Consider the following 23,714-nt stretch of genomic DNA (forward strand, 5'->3'; position numbering starts at 1 on the left):
AAATTGGAAAAAAAAAGTCAATGCGTGGCGAGTCAAAATTGGAATAAAGGTCAAAATTGGTTAATTGGTGAAATTGGGCTAAATTGGGGAGCAAATCATGAAATTGGAGTTGAATTAGGATTTCAAAGGACTGGGGGTAGTTTTGGTATATATATAAGCATATTTTCCTCATTTGCAAATAAGTTTGAATGAGTTGAATTTATTTGAAAGACAAAAAAGTTGGATGTCCGTTTTTTTAGTAAAGTGCCATCGTCATGAGCTTATATGTCATTTGCTCCATATAATTTGCATCATAACTTTTGCATTTTATCCCGATTAGGCTTGATTCAATTTGCACCAGAAAGTTCGCAGAAAACCCTACAAGGCTACAACCATTTGCAATTTTTTTAGATTCATTTTACATCATAGTTCATACTGTCGGGAAATTTTCAAACAAGATGAATATATGATACATGTCAAAAACAAAAAAAAAATGGTCCTTAAATAGTTAACTTCAAATGGATTGGTATTTCCAAAATTTTCCTTCTGGAATCCAAAATTCATAATATTAGTCCTGTAAGTTTACTAGTAGAGAGTTTTAGTCCACCCTATTTTAAAATCAGAATTTTAGTCATGTAAGTTATAAGAAATTGGGAATTTGGTCATATGACCTGCTATAACAGGTAATGTGATGGTTGATTGAATGAGTTAGCATTTAAAGTATAAAAATAAACATTTTAAAATTAAATTAGGTGATGTGGCTAATGAGTTGGACGATTTTGGAGGGAAATAAAATATACCATCAAATTATTTTTTGATTTGATGAATTAAATAAGCATTTCTGTAGTAACTATTTTTTAGTTAATATTTTCTAGTTTTCAATTGATAAAATAATAATTAACTATATTTAATTACTCGTTATGGATATTTGTTACTCTTGGTTTGATAGTGTATTTAATATTTGAAGGCTCTAGAATACTCTTTTGGTACATTAATTTACTGGAGTTTTGGTTTTTTTTTTTTTGGTTAATTCGTAAATGTGTATTTGGTTTTTTATACTAATTATGATTGTGCGTGTTATTTAATTTTACAACAAATTTTAATAAAAGTGTTTTTTTCATATTTTTTGTCGAATTTGATTGTTGGTTCAATTTCCTTGTAATCACTGAGTATAGATTAGTAAAGCAATGAAATATTTAGATAAATATGAATTTAAATACTGTTTATGAAATAAAACTAAGAAATATTAATTAAGGGATAATTAACAAGAACCCCCTCATGTAGGAAAATGAGTTAAGAAAACACCTCCTCCCAAAAATAATTAGAGAAAACTCCATTAGCTAATATTCCACCCATGTGATATTTTTATAATACCAAAATTACCCTTAAATTGTCTATTAAAAATAAACTAGTATTTCACCCGTGCGTTGCACGGATGTCAGTTTCAAAATGAGAAAATTAAACTTATGTAAATGACTATCTCTTTATAACAATACCAATTCAAGTAAAACAAAATGAAAGGAAATAAAAAACATAAACTTTATCTCTTAATTTAGAGTTGCAACATATTAAATTAAGTTAAATATTACAAATAAAAAAACATAAAGCGCGCAAAACACGATATCAAGATTAAGTGAAATCATTTAAAACATATGGTATAACTCTATTTCTTGGATTGCAATCTACTACACCATGTGAATCTTTTGCAAAATAACTGAGGTAACAACAAACACGGTAGGAGAGAAGTAACACAATAAATATTCAAATAACCTGCAAGTTTATCACTAATGACGTTCAATTAGTGATGCACATTACTCAAACAACAATAAAACTTATAAATAAAGAGATATGATGTATACGCCACTACCAGTACCGATACCAATGTTGATACCAATACCGATACCAATACTGATACCAATACTGTTACTAATAGTGATATTAATTCGATTAATACTAATATTAATACTAATACTTATTATACTAATAATAAATACTAATACTATTACTAATACTAATACTAATACTAATACTAATACTAATAATAATACTAATAATACTAATACTAATACTAATACTAATACTAATACTAATACTAATAATAATACTAATACTAATACTAATACTAATACTAATACTAATACTAATACTAATACTAATACTAATACTAATACTAATACTAATATTAATACTAATAGTGATACTAATACTAATATTGGTAATAATACTGGTACTAATATTAATATTAATACTAATACTAATAATAAAACTAATACTAATACTAATATTCATATTAATACTAATAGCAATACTAAGAATAAGACTAATACTGATACTAATACTAATAATAATATTGATACTTACATTGGTAATTATAGTGATACTAATACTAATACTAATATTAATACTAATACTAATACTAATACTAATACTAATATTAATAATAATAATAATAATAATAATAATAATACTAATACTAATACTAATACTAATACTAATACTAATACTAATACTAATATTAATATTGATACTAATACTAATACATATACTAATATTAATACTAATACCGATAATAATACTTATATTAATACTGATACTGATACTAATAATAATACCCATACTCACACCAATACTAATACTAATACTAATACTAATAATAATACTATTACTAATACTAATATTCATATTGATACTAATACTAATACTAATACTAAGAATAATACTAATACTAAGAATAATACTAATATTGATACTAATACTAATACTTACATTGATAATGATAATTATATTGATACTAATATTAATACTAATACAAATACTAATACTAATACGAAGAATAAGACTAATATTGATACTAATACTGATACTAATAGTGATACTAATAGTGATATTGATACTAATATTAATACTAATTGTAATACTAATACTAATACTAACACTAATACTGATACTAATAACAATAATAATTCTGATACTGATACTAATACTTATACTCATACTGATACTCATAGTAATATTATATTAATACTGATAGTAATACTGATACTGATATTGACATTAATACTGATACTCATAGCAATATTAATATTAATACTAAAACTAAAACTAATACTTATATTGATATTGATAATGATACTAATACCGATACTCATACTGATACTCATAGTAATATTAATACTAATATTGATACTCATACTAATATTGATACTCATACTAATATTGATACTCATACTCATACTGATACTCGTACTAATATTGATACTAATATTGATATTGATATTGATACTGATACTGATACTGATATTGATACTGATACTGATAGTGATATTAATATCGATGCTGATATTGATATTGATATTGATATTGATACTGATATTGATACTCATATTGATACTGATATTGATACAAATGTTTATACTGATACTGATACTAATACTGATACGAATACGAATACTGAAACTAAAACTGAAACTGGTACTGACACTGATATTGATACTGATAATGATACTGATACTGATACTGATACTGAAACCGATACCGATACCGATGCCGATACGGATACTGATGCCGATACTAATGCCGATACCGATATTGATACTGATACTGATACTGATACTGATATTTAGACTAATATTGATACTGATATTTAGACTAATATTAGTATTAATATTAATACTAATATTAATACTAATACTAAAACTAATATTAACAGTAATATTAATGCTAATATTAATACTAATACTATTAGTAATACTATTACTAATGCTAATATTAATACTAATATGTTAATATTGTTAATGTAAATGCTAATGTACATATTCTAGTGCTAATACTAATTTTAATGTTAATATTAATATGCATGGATATACTTATGCTCATTATAATTGTAATACTAATATTATCCAAATCCTTATCCTATTCCTAATCCTATTCATAACACTAATCATGATCCTAATCCTAATCATAATTCTAATCCTAAACCTATTTCTAACATTAATTATAATCCTAATAATTTTACTACTAATAATACTAATGTTAATGCTAATGTTAATTCTAATTTTAATTCTAACCATAATCCTAATCCTAATGCTAATCATAATCATAATACTAATACATGTCACTAATTGTAGTACTGATCAATATTCATAATCTTAATTATAATTTTAATACTAATATTAATCATGATCCTAATTAATCCTAATATTAATTCTAATGTTATATTAACCCTAATTACAACTCGAATCCGAATCCTAGTATGAATACTAATACTAATTCAAAGAATATTAATTATAATTATAATTTTAATACTAATCTTAATCACAGTCCTAATTCTGATTTTGCATCAATGTTTTTGCTATTATCTATTATTTTTTATAAAAAACAATTCTATTCAATCTCGCAACTTTTATATCTAATTCCTTATGTGTGGTACCTGAAACATCAAGAAACACATATTAAATATATTAGAAATTAATATTTAATTATATTATCAAACTGACATTAAAATTATTTAAAATAATATAAGGGTATAAGCAAACGTTAAGACGTGAAAAGAACGAATCGTTGTTAATAGGATAAATTACGAAAATCCACATTAAATTAGGCTAAATTACAGAAAGCACCCCCACTTATCGGTAATTACCAAAATCCCCCAGATGATTGTTTATGTCTTACACGACCCCCTTATGGTGTGATTTTTTACGGAATCGTTTTTATTCCATGTAATATCCCAAATTTTGTGGATTTTACCCTTGCAGACGTGACATTTCTTTTATCTTACTTTTTAAATACAAAAATTACCCTAAGGGGAGGTATTAGTAATACTAAAAAGTTGTGAAGATGTTATTTAAGAAGAATAAATATTTCGTGTAAAGACAAAGTTCCCCTACAGGGTAATTTTTGTATTTAAAAAGTATCATAAACAAATGTCGTGTGCAGGATAGAATCTGCATTTTTCAGGGAATATTCCACGTAGTAAAAAAAAATTGCTTGAACAATCATACCGTAAGGGGGTCGATGTAAGACGGAAACAAACATTAGGAAAATTTTGGTAATTACGAATATGATATTAAATTAGTAAAAAAGATAAACATATTCTCTGGTCATGTTCAGGTAAAATGTATAATATCAAATAATTTATTCTGCAATATTTTTTTTATATAAATCCAAGTTTATGAATTAAAATACAAAATTTTCGTAACACCATCAATCATATAATTATAATAAGTGAAGATTTTAAATTGAATTTAAATAAATTTAAATTAAATTAATTACTATTAAAATTAAATTAAAAAATAAAACTATTTAAAGTTTCCAAGAAAGTTGATATATTTAGAACATTTTATAAATGATATGATATAAATATATAATAAAATAATTTAATATCTTTTTAATTTTGGAAAATGGTGATATGTTTTTTGATGATTTATTTCCACCAATCAATTTGCCACATGAGATGGAATTGAATACATGTCACCAATTGAAATTGACAAATGTCAATCAATTAGGTGTGGAATTCAACTTTTATAGATTATATAGATTAGGTGTGGAATTCAACTTTTATATATTATATAGATTATATAGATTATATTATCAAACTGACATTAAAATTATTTAAAATAATATAAGGGTATAAGCAAACGTTAAGACGTGAAAATAACGATAATCGTTGTTAATAGGATAAATTACGAAAATCCTCATGAACTTAGGCTAAATTACGGAAATCACACCCACTTATCGGTAATTACCATAATCCCCCAGATGCTTGTTTATGTCTTACACGACCCCCTTATGGTGTGATTTTTTACGGAATCTTTTTTATTCCACGGAATATCCCAAAAATTGTGGATTCTACCCTTGCAAACATGACATTTCTTTTATCTTAGTTTTTAAATGCAAAAATTACCCTTAGGGGAGGTAATAGTAATACTAAAAAGTCGTGAAAATGTTATTTAAGAAGAATAAATATTTCGTGTAAAATCCCCCTTAGGGTAATTTTTGTCTTTAAAAAGTACCATAAACAAATTTCGTGTGCATGGTAGAATCTGCATTTTTCGGGGAATATTCCACGTAATAAAAAAAATCCGTGAAAAATCATACCGTAAGGGGGTCGATGTAAGACGAAAACAAACATCAGGGAAATTTTGGTAATTACGAATATAATATTAAATTAGTAAAAAAGATAAACATATTCTCTGGTCATGTTCATGTAAAATGTATAATATCAAATGATTTATTCTGCAATATTTTTTTTATATAAATCCAAGTTTATGAATTAAAATACAAAGTTTTCGTAACACCGTCAATCATACAATTATAATAAGTGAAGATTTTAAATAGAATTTAAATAAATTTAAATTAAATTAATTACTATTAAAATTAAATTTAAAAATAGAAACTATTTAGAGTTTCCAAGAAAGTTGATATATTTAGTGCATTTTATAAATGGTATGATATAAATATATAATAAAATAATTAAATATCTTTTTAATTTGGAAAATGGTGACATGTTTTTTGATGATTTATTTTCACCAATCAATTTGCCACGTGGGATGAAATTGAATACATGTCACCAATTGAAATTGACAAATGTCAATCAATTAGGTGTGGAATTCAACTTTTATATATTATATAGATGCTATTACCAATACTATGTTAATATGCTAATCCTAATATTCTGATGTATACTAATGCTAATGCTAATATGAATATGATAATCCTAATGCTGATGTTAATCATTATTGTAATCCTAATATTATCCAAATTTTTATCTTATTCATAATCTTATTCCTAACACTAATCATAATTATATCCTTATCCTAATCTTAATTATAATCATAATCTTAATCCTAATACTAATCATAATCCTAATACTAATACTAATAGTAGTACTAATCATAATATTAATACAATCCTATACTAATATTAATCATAATCATAATCCTAATCCTAATACTAATACTAATTCTAATTTTATATTAATCATAATTATAATTTGAATCGGAGTCCTAATATTAATACTAATACAAAAACATATATTCAATATATTAGAAATTAATATTTAATTATGTTATCAAATTGACATTAATATTTTTTTTTCAATATTATCAGTGTATAAGCAAATATTAACACATAGAAAGAACAATAATCTTGGATAAATTGCAAAAATCACCCTAAACTTAGGCTAATTTACGAAAAGCCCCCACATGTCGGTAATTACAGAGATCACCCTAATGTTTGTTTATGCCTTACATGATCTCCTTATGGTGTGATTTTTATGGAATCTTTTTTATTCCATGTAATATCCTAGAAAATGTGGATTCTACCCCTGCAACGTAACATTTCTTTTTATCCTATTGTTTAAATAAAAAAATTACCCACATGTAGGGGTGAGCAAGTCGAACCCATCAACCCGGTACACCCGTCAAACCCGTGAAAAACCGCCCCGTTGGGGCCGGACGGATAGATTCATCCAAAGGATTGGGTCCTAAAATGGTGAAGAACCGTGAGTTTTGGTCTTAGATGGGTTCAATTTTTTTTAATACCCGTGAAACCCGTCCCGCCCCGCCATACAAAACGACGTCGTTTTGCTTACATTTTATAGTATAATAAATTAATAGTATTAATGAATAAATAAAGTATCTCTAGTGTATCAAATACATAAATCAACTAAACTATAATTGTGGAAGTAATAGCTTTAAAGATTAGGCTTTTGAGATCCTACACCGGGTGAAATACACCGGGTAGATCTCTACCATTCATATACACACAAACACACACACACACACCCACATTGGTATGTGTAGATCAACGGTAAAAAATCACCCGGTGTAACCTTCACCGGGTGTAGCATAGATAAAACCTAAAGATTATGAAAATCCCTAAGAAAATGTTGGAAAAACGATATATACAACGGTCAACACACGGCAGAAAAAAAAAGGAAGAAAATGGTGTTGAATGGAGCTGAATAGCGTTGGTTATGCTTGAAAATGCTGTATTTATTTTATTAAATTTTATCTTTTAAGTTATGAATTAGTTACTTTTAGTTTTATAGTATTTTTTTATTTTCTCTTGACATTTACATTATTTATGTTTGGTTTGAATTTAAGATTTTAGGTTATTCATTTTAGTTTCTAATTATTCTCTCATAAAACTTATAAATTATATATATAAAAAAAAATAGTTTAGACGATAACGGGTTTCGACCCCTGAAGGTTGGGTCCTACTACAAACCCGCCATGGACCCGTCTATCGTAAACCCGTTATAAACCCACAAGTTTGGTTCTTCAAAATCAAGAACCGTTGTTTGACGGGACGAGGGCGGGTTTTGATAGAACCCGCGGGTTTATGTCCCGCGCACACCCCTACCCACATGGGAGGTAATGGTAATACTAAAAAATTGTGAATGTGTTATTTAAGAAGAATAAATATTTCGTGTAAAGTCTCCGAAAAGATAAATATCAAAATTAAATATTAAATATCAAATAAATATTTGCAAACTCATTTTGATACTTTTGGGGATGAAATTGCTCTAAATATGTACCTAATAATATATATCGGTGTTATAGTGGAATATAGTATATAGTACATATACGATCATTATATATCTTAAACATACCAATTGATATTTTTAATCTTTGGTATTAAATAAAGCGAATAAACTAATTTAATACCAAAAATTTAGAATAACATTGTTATGTTTTGAAATATATAAAATAGGTTTGTTTATTTGTTATCAGTTGATTAAACTTAACTTTTATTATTCAATTTATTAGTATTATGAGAAGTTTTTTTTAATTAGTATATAATTAGAAGTGTCAAAACAGTTATAAATTATTACTTTTATTATTCAATTTATTAGTATTGTGAGAAGTTTTTTTTTAATTAGTATATAGAAGTGTCAAATCAGTTATAAAAGTTATTGTCACTGCATCAATGAATAGAATAGAAAAATTAAAACATTAACATGAAATTCATTTTCAATATGGTAAAAAAATTGGTAGTTTATTGTACACACCGCGGGAGAAAAAGACAGTGTGAATTACCGCAATATAGTAAATTCAAACATGTATTTTTTTTATATACATATAATACTAATATATAATAAATTAGGAAAAAAGAAAAGACATATTCTTTCATCATGGTCATATATATAAAATATATAAAACCAAATTATTTAACCTACAATATTTTTTAAAATCCATATCCAACTTTATGAATTAACATACAAAATTTCTGTTACAACAGAGTCATGCAATTATAATGACTGCCATTTAAAATTTTAAAATAAATAGACAACGACCATATAAGAAATGTGAATTTAAATTTCACGAATCACAACAGTAATAATGGACACAAATCATGTCATGCAATTCACATAACATTGTTTATATTAATTGTAGATAATTAAATAAGTGTTATATATATATATATATATATATATATATATATATATATATATATATATATATATATATATATATATATATATATATATATATATATATATTAAAAGAAATATATATGGACACATTTTTTAATTTGAAATTATTGGAAAATAATTAAAAATCCGGTGAAAAAAAAAAAGAGAGGAATAAAATGGAACAAAAAATCCGGAAAATAATATGGTAAATAAAAGTCAATAAAGTCTATTATGAGAAATGGACATATGACTTCCTTATTGGTAAGATTTGATGATCATTTTTATAATTAATGAGAGGTGGATTAATGATAATACTACCTAATTATGTAAATGACGTGGAATGTAAATAATAGAAATTGATGACATGTTTTTTGATATTTATTTTCACCAATCAAATTGACACATAGGATGAAATTGGGGACATGTCACATAATGAAATTGACAAATGTCAATCAATTAGGCATGGAATTCAACTTTTATATATTATATAGATAAGTAAAATCAATTTCCCCGTGGAGAACTCGTTCTCTTCTTCGTCAGTCTCCTGCAAACTGGTCGGCAGAGACGGCGCCCTGTTCAAGGTGTTCGCCGGTGCCCGCCTCTTGTTCGACGATTTGCCTCTGAGAGAATCACTCCCCTTTTTCGCCGGTTTCTGATCCTTCCTCGCCGAGCTCGACGGATCCGACGGCGCCCTGATCAGACTCCGCCGCGGCGGCTCGTCTCCCGCCGACAGTTTCTTGATTGACTCGTAGGTTTCTTCGTATGATTTCTCCGGCGAAGCCTCTTCTTGGCCGCCGTACACGTTTGATGAAGAAGAAGAAGAAGGTGAAGAAAAAGAAGTGCAGGAATCAGATAAACTTCTCGGCATTTTTTATTTCCTCTGCAGCAAATTACCAAAAAACCAGATATCTTCAAGTAATTCTCCAGGCTCAACCTTCTCAATATCTTCATTAATTTTTAAGATCCATTTATGCAAAAATAAAATATTATTTAATAATAAATAAATAAAAGTTCTTGAATTTAACTTTTTTTTTTGGGTGTTTTTAATCACTTTTTGTTTTTTGTCACAAGAAAATGGAGTTTGGGAGAGTTCTTGAATTTATCTGATGATTATATATGTATGGTGGTTATCTTGATAAGGTGGTGCGAGTTGTGATTTTATTTATTTATTTGTAATAAAAAACCGTTATAATGTCAAAGTAAGGTGGTGATGGTGTGTTGTGGCGGCGGTGTGGTAACGATGGGGAGGCAGATTTAAGGTTTTTTGGTGGATCGGGCGGAGGACGGCGCCTGTAGAGAATTTCGCGCATGTTAAAACCTTAATCGACTATGTACATGTTCATAGTCGATTAAGCTAATCGACTATACTCTGGCAGTCGATTAAGGTTGATCGACTCCAATTTTTTAATTTTTTTTTGAACTTTTCGTTTATTGATTCCAATTGTATAAATCATTTATAATATTTGTATATTTTTTTGTTTTTGTAATATATAGTTGATTTTGTATTTTTTTAGCAGTTGTGATTTGTTAGTTTTAGTAGCAGATTCTTAATCGACTATGCTTCACATCATAGTCGATTAATATACCTGATATAGAAAAAAAAATAAAAAAACAAAAAAAAATTAAATAATTTCCTTAATCGACTATGGAGCATAGTCGATTAAGGTTAATCGACTATGCTTCATAGTCGATTAAGGAAACTGATACAGAAAAGACGGGAAAAAAACGGAAAAAAAAAAAATTGCTGAGCGCGTGACCCAGTGATGATGTGGCGGGCGGGGGCAAAGCTGGAAAACATAATGGCTGAAAATGGGTGTGGGCTTTTCTCAAATTGACTAAAATATTTTGGGCATTCCTCTATTAAGAAAAATAGTGAGGGGGTTTTCTCAAAGAGCCCCATTAATTAAACATTAGTTAGTATTATTTCCTTCATAAAAATATAATGGTAGATTTTATTCAATGATATACTGATGTTCTTTATTAAAAAAATATATCAGAAAAATAAATATATAAATTAATATGTTAAATTGTTTCCCATTATTTTGGTGAATTTGACATTAAAGATCAAATTTCTCTCCAAAACCATAACTTATTAGCCACATCACCTAATTTATTTTTAAGGGTCCATTTGATATACACCCCCGCATATGAAAAATATATAGGAATAAGTCCACCCCTAAAATTCTTCCTTTGAGATACCCCCTAGAGAGGCAAAAGTACTATTGTGCCCTTAAATGCAATTTTCGCCTAACTGCACTCAGTAATTTTGCCAGCTGCATTGAACACTATGGCCAACTACATTTAGCATTGATAGACCTGCATTTATCATTATTATATATTTATTTAATATAAAAATATAAATTTTTATTTATTATTAATATTTATATATATATATCCTCTTTCGTGTATTTTTATTTATTTTTTATTTTTTATTTTTTTATTTTTTTTATTTTTTTATTTTTTTTATTTTTTTAATTTTTTTTTAATTTTTTTTAATTTTTTAATTTTTTAATTTTTTAAGTTTTTTAATTTTTTTTAATTTTTTAATTTTTCCAATTTTTTGATAAATTTACTATATCGAAATTGACTACACATGACTATAGTATATCACAGTCATGTATAGTTATATATAGTCATGTACTGTCTTTTAACACAAAATTATGGTAAACCATTGATTATATATATATATATATATATATATATATATATATATATATATATATATATATATATATATATATATATATATATATATATATATATATAAAGAAAATTACAGCAACAAATAAATTCACATTTTGAATCTTGTATTATAAATCAATTAGTACCCAACAAAAAAAAACTAAAAACACAATCATCAAGATCACTATACATCAGAAAAACAGCATAACTTGTATATAAGTATATATTACTATATGTAACTATACATGACTATAGTCATCTATAGTTATATGTCGTTATCTATACGACTAAATTTGACTTAAATCCCACTTTTCAACACGAGTACAACTTATTTTGAACGATGAACACAAAGTCCACTCCGCAAAAACTTACTACATAGTAATTCAAACACCAAGACCTGCGAAAAAGAAAAATAGTTAACAAACAATATTTTTTTCTTCAAATTTGAATCTACACACACTATCACCTACTGACATACATACACATCACCAGCATATACTCCTCACATAACTCATACATGACTACATGTTAGTACATAGCTTATACATAACTATATATTACTACACGTGACTATATATGACTACATGTATATGACCACATGTGACTATATATATATATATATATATATATATATATATATATATATATATATATATATGCTATTTGCATTTCACTCGAAGCTCCATAATTTATTCAAGAACATTCAAGACTGTATAATACGAGGATTTTAGAGCAAACAATGTCGAGAAAACGAGCAAACTGCAGTATGTCTATTGTTAAACGAAAAACCAAAATTCTACGATGCAGCATATCCAGTATTATACTCAAATTATATGAACACGATTTAAAATTTAAAAAAAAAAAAAAAAAAAAAAAAAAAAACACAAAAATACATTTATATTGATTTAGGGAATGACAAAACATTTTGTACAGTATGAAATCTGCAAACTTCAGAAACAATTTGCATATCAACCCTCAAACTAAAAATTATTCAAACATTTAGTCCATGTACACACATCAATGAAATAAAACAAAACACAAACCCTCAACAATCCCTCACAATTCGTACAGACACGCACACACTCACACACACACTGACACACACTCATACGCACGCACTTTCACTCCCCTCTGTACTTTTCCTTCCCCCAAGTAATTGGTAATTAAAATCACCCCCACACAGAGTGCTTCAAAGTGTGTGTGTGTGTGAGAGAGAGGAGAGAGAGAGAGAGTCTGAAGAAAGAGATGAAGCTAGATATTACTACTATCAATTTCAATTAATGACTCACAAATTAAAATAATTCAAAGCTTCAGGTATCAACTTTCTGATGCGTAAACACGCAGGCAACAGAGAATTATCCATAGCTTGAGATTTGAAATTCAAAGACAGAGAAAACAAATGCAGCTTAAACAATTAACAAAAATTTCACACAGATTACACAAAATAATACAAACAAAACACGAAAAAAAATCATGAAGGGGGTTAGCTTTTCGACGGCGTTGCGGCTGCGTAGCGGATGGTGGAGAATTTGGCTTGCACTTCTTCTTTCTCTTCATTGTCGGAGCCAGATGGCGAGAGAGAGTAAGAAAGAGGGGGAGATGAAGAGAGAGGGAGAAACGACGGTGATTGAAACGTATGTGTAAAGAGAAAGATTATGGCATATATTAGATTTAAAACTAAAAGGGTAAAACGGGTACGTCAAGTTGTCCAGGGGGTTTCACTAATTAAGATCAAAATTTGGGTTTTTGACTAGGGCTGAAAATTTTATTGGACCTCCTCATATATATTTTCAAAATTAGGGGGTTATCCCCTTATTTTTAAATCTGTTTATTTTTAGGGAAAATGAGGGATAACCCCTCATTAGGTAAAATAATATAGTACGGACCCAATTTATAATTGACTATTTGTAGACAAACCCATTTAATATTTTCTTAATTATGTGACCCCCCTAAGCTTATGTTAATGCCCATTATGCCCTTTTTACCATATTTTTCTCCAACTTTCTCTTCCTTCTCCTTATTTCTCTCATATCCGTCATTTTATATTCTCCATTAATTTCTCTCTCTTCCTTATTTTCCTCAATTTTGACGTGTTGTACTTTTATTCTTCTTATTTTTCTCTCTCCTCTCTCCTATATTCTATCTCTTCTCTCCATTATCTCTCGTCTCTCTCATCCCCAATTTTCTCTTTTCTCGTATCTTTTTCTTTTCTTCTTTTCTCTCTCTCTCTCTCTCTCTCTCTCTCTCTCTCTCTCTCTCTCTCTCTCTCTCTCTCTCTCTCTCTCTCTCTCTCTCTCTCTCTCTCTCTCTCTCTCTCTCTCTCTCTCTCTCTCTTCTTTCTCTTCCCTCAATTCCTTTCTTCTCGTCTGTTTTTGTTTCATTTTTTCCCTCTATTTCTTCTCACTACTATACTTTTCTTCTATATCTGATTTTTTGGTCGTTGAAATCAATTTATTTTCTACTCTATGAAATTCTTGTTTTCATCGAAGATGAGATTTTTATCATGAGTATTCAATTTTATAACACCATAGTATCTTAAATTGAAAAATAATATAGTGAATTAATGGAAAAATTATAGTTGACTACCATTTTTTTATAATTGACATTTGAACAATTATAGTTGACGATGGCAACAATATAGTTAACTACCATTTTTGTATAGTTGACTTTGTAAAAATTATAGTGGACTATCTAATTTTTATAGTTCACTTTGGGAAAAATATAGTGAGTTACCCGATTTTATAGTTGACTCTGAGTGTAGATGACTACAATATTTTATTTTTTCGACAATACTGATATTTTCTTTGTTTTGGACTCTGATAAAACAAATTTCATAGGAAACAAATATTTATGAGTCAACAAATAGTGCGACCATAGATCTGTAGATCTAAAAAACAATTGTGTTTACAAACTCCATTTTTGAGTAATCAACCATGGAAGAATTCCGAACCGTCGAATTTCATAGCAACCTACCTTTATTCGATTTTTTTGATTTCACTATGTTTTTGTGTCTGCTTCTCCTCGATTCACACGATTGTGAATTTTTTTTCAACAAATGTAGAAAACTAGGGTTCCATAGAAGGCCGTAGATCATGGGCAGATTTTAGCGAATTATTGGGAAGATATTCTACATATTGCCGTGATTTAGGGGGGAGAGATTTTTTTTCCTATGAATATTTGATATGAATCCCGTAGTTCAGATAGATGGCGGGGGGGCTGATTTCTAATAAAAAATATGAGGGTAGTATTGGTATGACACTAATTGAGGGGTTTGACTTATTAAAAATAATGAGGGGTGGTTAGTTCTAATATTTTTCTTAATAAGGGGGTTATGTCTCATTAACCCTTATTTTTATATACCAACTATCACATTACCTGTTATAGCAGGTCATAAGACCAAAAATCCCAATTTTTTTAATTTAGAGGACTAAAATTCTGATTTTGAAACATGGTGGACTAAAACTCCCAACTAGTAAACTTAAAGGGCTAAAAAACTCATTTTGCCTAAAAACTATCAAGGTTTGTCGAAAAAGCGTCATGAAAAATGTTCTTTTGACAATTTCCGGCAAAGGGGCACCACTCGAGATAGGTTTTTGTATGTATTGTGCGTGAAAAGTGTTAAGAGTTTAAACGGGAATCAAATGATTTGAGGAGAGGGCGTTTGTCAAATTTCCAAGGATTGAATTAAATATTCTGAAACTTTCATTTTAGAGCAATTAAAAATTTTGGAGTTATTTTGTAATTTCAATTTTTTGATTTAAAGAGTATTTATGTTTTTTCACGTCAGAACACACACCCTCAGCTGCAGAATCAGCTCATGCAGAAAAGGATAAGCCGTTAGGGGCCTTATTGGCTTTAACTAACTTTCATAGGGGGGTCCGTGATAATTTCTTTAACACAAGAGGTTTCTTAGCAATTATAGATTAAACAAGAGGGGTTCTTTCAAAAAATCCTTTACTTAATTGGTCATATAAGGGATGACCAACTAAGTAATAATCATTAGGTTGAGTTTGTCACACATGGTTAGCAGGTCAAGACCACTATTAGCGGATAAGTTTTGGATCGAAAAAATCGAGACCAAAATTCAAAACATAGACAGGGGCCAGGGGCCATTTGTACTACTATACTCTTCCTGCGATAATAACACCGATGATTTTGTAGTGAATTAAATTTTTAATTATATTATTTTTTAGGGATAACTAGTGAGAACCCCCAAACTCATTTACTTGTATTAAGGTGGGTATAACCACTTTTCAATATTAGTGAGACTACCCTAATTAATTAATTAATTAATTAAATAAATATTTATTAAAATTTGAAGTAATTTCTCTAATTTACCCTTCTATCAATAATATATAATTTATTTTTTTCACCTAAAACCCTAACCACATAAATTTGTTCGTCTTTTCTCCTATTCTCTCTTCTTTCCACTAACCTTCGCCTCTCCACCTACGCGGCGCCGCCGTCACTCCGCCAAAGCCACCCCACTTTGTCACGATCGGCACCATGGTACTTACATATCTCATCTTCCTCCACTAACCCCTGCAAATTTATTCTTATTTCTTTTTTTTTTTTCTCTTTTTTTTTGGCGTTAATTAATCCCGTTGCCGCCGACGCCATGCCCACCGCCATTTGTCCCCTTCACCTTCGTGCACATAGCCGCTTAGAGTGAGTTTTGTAGTCGTCAAGGTGGAACACGGGTTGGAGAATAATTTGCATCTCTGATTTTCAGGATACAACTTGGACGAATTCTCAACAAACCAATTAATGTATGGAATTTCATATGAGTAGATCTGGGGTCCGGATCTAATATATTAAAAAAAAAATAGTTGAAAACATCTCATTTCGTGAAGATTGATCGCATTTACTGTTTTGAGTTTGGTTGGATTTAGTTTATACAACGATATACTTGTTTCGTTTCTTTGTAGTTGATTTCGAGTTTTGCTTTTTTTTTTTCTAGTTGTTTTCGATAATTTTATAGTTATTTTTCGATAGTTTTATAATTGTTTTTGATATTTTGTAGTTCATTTCTACAATTTATAGTTCATTTCGTTAATTTGTAGTTGTTCTTATTTTTTGTAAATTTGTTATTTGTAGACCATTATTTTTTAAATAGTTGTTTTGAAGTTTTCTAATAGTTGATTATGGCTGAAAAAATAACAATTAATTCTGTAAAAATAGTTTTATTGTAATAGTTGTTTTTCAGTTAAAGAAAAGCCAAAAAAAAAAAAACAATTGTTAAAAAAAAGCCAAATAAAACGGAAAATTAATATTAAGAAAAATGAAATAAAACAAAACGAAATTATGATTGATTTCAGAATTTTTATAGTTGATTCTGAATAAAAAACTGAAATTAAATAAAAAATATTTAAAATATTTTTTAAATAAAAAATTTAAAGAAAAACATTGTTTAAATTTATTATTGTTAGTTTTTAAATAAAATAATAATAAACAAAAACTTGTCTAAATTATATATATATATATATATATATATATATATATATATATATATATATATATATATATATATATATATATAGGCGCCATTTGATATACACCCCTAGAATGGAAAATATATAGGGATAAGTCCACCCCTAAAATTCTTTATTTGAGATACACCCCTGGAGAGGCAAAAGTACTATTGTGCCCTTATTTGTAAATTTTAACCAACTGCATTCAGCATTATAACTAACTGCAGTCCACACTTTTAGACCTGCATTTATCATTTTTCATATTTTTTAATAAAAAATTATAAATTTTTTTTTTATTATTATTTTTTATACGTACCCTCTTTTTGTGGTTTTTTTTAATTTTTTTAATTTTTTTAATTTTTTATTTTTTAATTATTTTCAATTTTTAATTTTTAATTTTTTTTAATTTTTTTTAATTTTTTTTTAATTTTTTTAATTTTTTTAATTTTTTTAATTTTTTTAATTTTTTTAATTTTTTAATTTTTTTAATTTTTTTTTAATTTTTTTTTTTTAATTTTTCATTTACTGTACTGAAATTGACTACACATGACTATAGTATACCACAGTCATGTATAGTTATATGTAGCCATGTACTGTTTTTTTACCACAAATTTATGATCGATCGATTATTAAAACCGTTGATTATATATATAAAAAAATCATCTATACCAATAAAAAAATTCAAAATTTGATTCTTGATATTGTAAATAATTTAATATCTAACAAAAAAGTGCAAAAAAAACACAATCATCAAGATCACTATACATCAGAAAAATCACATAGCTTGTATATAAATATATATAACTACATGGAACTATACATGACTATAATTATCTATACGACTAAATTTGACTCAAATCGCACTTGTCAACACGAGAACCGCTTGTTTTGAACAACGAACACAATCCACTCCACAAAAACTTACTACATAGTAGTTCAAACACCAAGACCTGTGAAAAAGAAAAAGAGTTAAACAAACAACGAATTTTGCTTCAAATTTAAATGTGCACACACGCACTATCACCTACTGGTATACATAGATACTCCCCACATAACTCATACATGACTACATATGACTACATGACTACATAGTTTATATATAACTATATATTACTACATGTGACTACACCATATATTACTGTATGTTACTACACGTGACTATATATTACTATATATGACTACACCATATATTATTGTATGTTACTACACATGACTATATGGGCCCTTTTGGTTGGAAGGTTAGTATAGATAGCTATGGATGGGATATGGTACACTTGACTAAATTTTTGATTCACAGTGAGTAATCCATTATTTGGTTTGAGTTATGGGGGAGAAACTAATAATACCTGCATTAATAATATCATGTTTGGTTTGGGTGATAACACAGTTTTCTATGAATTTGTTAGGTAAATTAATGGTTTGCCCCTTTTGATACATATATTGACTAACTGTTTGAAATTCATCCAGATTGAGAAGAATAGAGGTGAGAAGGGAGGATTTATGTCGTTGCAGTCAATGAGTTCGAGAATCGAGAGTGGCTTTGGCAGTGAGAACAGCATATCTAGTACTGGTGGTGGTTTTGGAGGTGGTTCTGGCTTTGGAGTGAATACTGAAGTGGAATCTTTCTCTTCTAAGCCCAAAGGTTACTCTTTGTTTCTGAATCTTTCTTTGAATTCGGAAGTAAACGTGAAGTATTGATAGTAAATATTTAAATTGCAATGTGTGTGTTTCCTTATCTCTTTCCTTCTGGATCTCCATGATTAGGTCGTGCACCGGCATCTGCTTCAGCTCCATCAAAGGGTCTTGGTATGCAGCTAGGTAAAACACAAAGGGCCAACCAATTTTTGGAGTCTCTCAAAGCTGAAGGTGAAGTAATTGCCGAAGATGTGAGACCAACTAGTATCGGTCAAACAAAAGCAGCTGCACCACTGCCAATCGATCCCGTCACATTAAGGCTCTGATTGGTTCATGGATTTCAAAATAAGGAAAGTGAAAATGCAAAGGAAAAGGAAATCAAGGACTTTTGAAATCTCAATTGTGTTTGGTTCCTAGGAAAAATGGTGATGAAAATAATTTTTGGAATATCATTTTCCATAGTTTTGTTTGGTTCCTAAAGAAAACGGTCTGAAAAATATCAAGGAAAACGAAAATAACAAACAAACGGCGACGAACATATTTTGTTCATCGTTATAATTATCACAGATTTCCATTAAAAAGAAAAACAGAAAACTTTCACACATTAAAAATAAAAATAAATAATTAAATAAAGAAATAAAAATATTAAAAAAAAAAGAAAAGGAAAAAGAAAAAATAAATTGTGAATTAATAATGGAGAAATTCTCCACCTGATTGCTGGCAAGAGTGGAAATCTATCAAGACCAAGTTGGGCAATTGGAGACGAGAATAAACTCATCTCTAATTAGGTGGTGGAGAATGGTGTTGGGCTCATGACTTCTCAAGTAGATGAACGATTGTGAGGTTTTTTGCGGCGGTGGAGAGGTTGCTGGTGGTGGTTGACAGTGTTGAGGGTCTGGTGGTGATGAAGGCGGCAGCGATTGGCGGCGTCAAGGGTTTGGTGGTGGTGATGAAGGCGGCAGCGATTGGCGGCGTCGAGGTTTTGGTCGTGGTGATGAAGGCGGCAGCGATTGGCGGCGTCGATTGTGCTCTTTGATAACTCGAACCGCAGGAGATTTTACCTGCAAAAAACTAGGGCACGGTGGAAGAGAGAAGAAGATGAAGAATGTACTATTTATACCTATTAATTTTGTAATTGATATGTTTTCTAAGGCTATTTCCGACATTTCACACGGCCAGCTAAAAGGGATACAATACCTGATAATTAGTCAAGCCAATTTTGGCTTGACTACTAATAATTCAAATGGGAGATTAAAACGGTGGACCCATCAATCAAGGATGGGTTTGTCAACTGAACCAAAAATTGTACACAATGGTACAACAAATCCCATCCCTTGTAATACCCCAAACCAAAAAGGTCCTATATGACTACATGTATATGACCACATGTGACTATATACATGTATGTGACTTTATTTGTCCCTTCAAGTACCTGACTTTGTTCTCCAGGTGATACGAGACAACTTATATTATCAAAATCAAATTACAAACAGAGTATGCTAGTCATTATTCTTCGTATAACCAAAGGTCAAAGATCAAAGCAAGTTGAAGTGGAACACCATAGATAAAATAATAGTTGAAACACACGTAAAGTAGTCACCTATTTCATTCTCGATAAATAAAATATCAATATCATATTACCAACAAAATATTCTCATCACGAATCTACATATACTCCCAAGTATAAAAAAAAAAGTAAACAAATCATTTGAAGACCAATAAACAGTGATTCAATATATTAAGAAGCACATTAAAATTCATTACCTTTTCTATGCCTTCAATGGATGAACAGTCAGTTTTGTCGCACCACCACCAGGAACAAGTTTCGAGTTTTTTTTATTATATTTCTTGCCACAACAATCGCGTTTTATGTACAAGTCGACTCCTAAAATTAAACTCACAGCTTCACACAAAAAAAAAAAAAAAAAATTAAAACCAAAACTCAAAAAATAACTGCAAAATTCGATGATGGTTGTACAAAAAATACTTTGGTGAACTCAAAAAATACCTGCAAAATTCGAATTACATTACATGAATAATACAAAAAAACAATGAAAAACACTTTATTGATAAATTTACTTTGGTGAACTATAGTCACATGTAGTTATGTCTTCTTGTTACTGCATATGACTAGATATGACTATGTAGTCAACTATAGTCACATGTAGTTATGTTCATCTTGTTACTATATGTAACTATATATGACTACACGTACATGACCACATGTGACTATATATGTATATAAATAAAATTCATCTACACCACCAAAAACTTCACAATTGAATCTATATAAGATGATGAATAGAACAATGTGGTTGAAAAAATATATATTTACTTACTGTAGTGAAATTCTATCACAGAAAATCATTTGCTTTGTTGTATGTTCTTGAAACTGAATTAATGAGATGACAAATAAAATCAGATAATAAAAAGTGAGAATCAATTTTAATTAAAAAAAAAAAAAACAAAATTTTACATATTAAATAACAATTTATATTGCAAATATCGATTGAAAATCCACACTAGGTGCATATGTTACTTTATGTTACTACATATAAATATGATCATGCATAGTAATGTTCAATAGTATAATCATTTTTATATTATTGAATGTTGTCCAAACTCATTGCCATACACTCTGGTAAACATTTTTATACACTCTACTAGGGTAAAAATTTACCTAAACATCAAACAGACAAGTTACCACAATGAACACACAAATCATTTCTCAAATAATCTTCACCAATTAGAAACCACAGGTTCTATAGTATGTGTCATGCGCAGTAATGGTATTAATAGTGCATTTAGATGGTATTGACACAGGGTACTCGAAGTACTGTCCCGAAAGCATTTAGTCCTAACAAGAGTGTGATGTATGATGTTTGATGGTTCTGTAGTATATGTCATATGTAATAATGGTATTGCTCTTGACTTCGGACGGTATTAACACAGGGTACTGGAAGTATAATGTTTGATGGTTTTGTAGTATGTGTCATACGACACAATAGTATTGCTAGTGCCTTTGAATGGTATTGCTAGTTAATTTGGATGGTATTAACACAGGGTACTAAAAGTATAATGTTTGATGGTTCTATAGTATGTGTCATATGCCACAATAGTATTGATAGCGTCTTTGAATGGTATTTCTAGTGCATTCGAATGGTATTGACAAAGGGTACTGGAAGTATAATGTTTGATTGTAATGTAGTATGTTTCATATGCAACAATGGTATTGCTAGTTCATTTGGATGGTATTGAACGAAATTAATAGAAGTACTGGTAGTGGAACTTTATAGTACGTTGTATTTGTTATAATTATTGTGCTTTTATGTGTATGTAATTGCAGGAATTGATGTAAAAGAAGATAGCATCAAGCTAGCAATAGGCTGCAGGTGCTCACCGATCGCTTTTCAAACAACTATGGAAGGTGTGAAGAAGCTAAAGAAAAAACAACATTATGAAGAACTGAAGAAAAATCCCTTCTATCACTACATGGACATGCCTAAAATAAACCACAGCTTGCATAGGGTTGCGTCTCTCATGCAAGCGTACAATGTAAAAGATCGGGCTGCAATACGAAGGCGTGTCAAACCTAAGTATTGTTGTTTAATTAGTGAACATAAGAGTACGGTAAAGTTAAGGTTATTCATGAATATAGTATGCTTTATTTACCAAGTAAATACAATGTATAAGCTGGTAAAGTTCGAGTTATTCGTCAATATAGTACGCTTTGTTCCTCAAATAAGTATAATGTAAAAACTGGTAAAGTTCGGGTTATTCGTGAATATAGTACGCTTTGTTCACCTAGTAAGTTTAATGTATATACTGGTAAAGTTCGGGTTATTCGTGCATATAGTACGCTTAGTTCATCAAGTAAGTACAATGAATATAAAAGCAAAGTACATGTTATTCGTGAATATAGTACGCTTTGTTCATTCATAAATTATATGTCTGCCGTTCATATAGTATTGTTACACTCTATATATTATTGTGGGGCCAATGCATCCATATTATCGTATTTTAAGACACAATTCTTCATTTTAAGACTATTAAAAATGAATAGAGACAATGTGGGAGTCGATCAACATCGATTATCGTAACATTTCAGGAAAATATTAGTTTTTCGTGAATGCACATGTGAAGTACAGGTTATTCGTGAATGTAGTACGCTTTGTTCATCAAGTAAGTACAAAGAATACACATGTGAAGTACAAGTCTAGTATTGACAAGGTATCTTCGAATATACTAGAAAGTATTTGTTGTTCATTTTTATTGTATGCTTATATTCTTTATACAAATTCAATTCATCGCAAAATAAAGTACCATGTGTTCAAAAGGTAAGTACAATTCATCGAAACATATAGTACGATGTATTCAATGGAAAAGTGCGAGTAGAGCTAACCAATAGTATTATTAGCTCTACAACAAAATGACAAATTGTTTATGGCACAAAAACACTTTCATCTCTTCATGAAAAAGAAAAAAACACAAAAACCCTAAAACACTTCCACTCCCAGATTTTTTACAAT

The 23,714-nt window shown here is 28.8% G+C and overlaps 1 protein-coding gene and 1 long non-coding RNA gene across 2 annotated transcripts; one reads left to right on the forward strand and one right to left on the reverse strand.

Moving 5' to 3' along the window:
• Positions 1–18,222: 18,222 nt before the first annotated feature.
• LOC105960346 (uncharacterized) lies at positions 18,223–21,647 on the reverse strand. Its single transcript, XR_001173015.2, has 2 exons — positions 20,950–21,647; positions 18,223–18,500 (listed from the first exon to the last, which is right to left on the reverse strand). It is a non-coding gene; the product is annotated as an uncharacterized LOC105960346 (long non-coding RNA).
• LOC148770088 (uncharacterized) lies at positions 19,022–20,116 on the forward strand. Its single transcript, XM_088818915.1, has 2 exons — positions 19,022–19,192; positions 19,315–20,116. Exons 1-2 carry the CDS (start codon positions 19,051–19,053, stop codon positions 19,509–19,511), a joined length of 339 nt encoding a protein of 112 aa, XP_088675041.1. The 5' UTR covers positions 19,022–19,050; the 3' UTR covers positions 19,512–20,116.
• Positions 21,648–23,714: the final 2,067 nt, after the last annotated feature.

The sequence above is a fragment of the Erythranthe guttata genome, chromosome 6 (genome assembly GCF_056151865.1).
Source record: "Erythranthe guttata isolate IM_541 chromosome 6, IM_541, whole genome shotgun sequence".
Taxonomy (NCBI): domain Eukaryota; kingdom Viridiplantae; phylum Streptophyta; class Magnoliopsida; order Lamiales; family Phrymaceae; genus Erythranthe; species Erythranthe guttata.

What these genes read in the sequence shown, in the direction of transcription:
- LOC148770088 (XM_088818915.1), top strand. Translation starts at nt 19,051, where the DNA reads ATGTCGTTGCAGTCAATGAGTTCGAGAATCGAGAGTGGCTTTGGCAGT. An exon ending in TTTCTCTTCTAAGCCCAAAG is followed by an intron (nt 19,193 to 19,314) that starts GTTACTCTTTGT and finishes CTCCATGATTAG; the next exon opens with GTCGTGCACCGGCATCTGCT.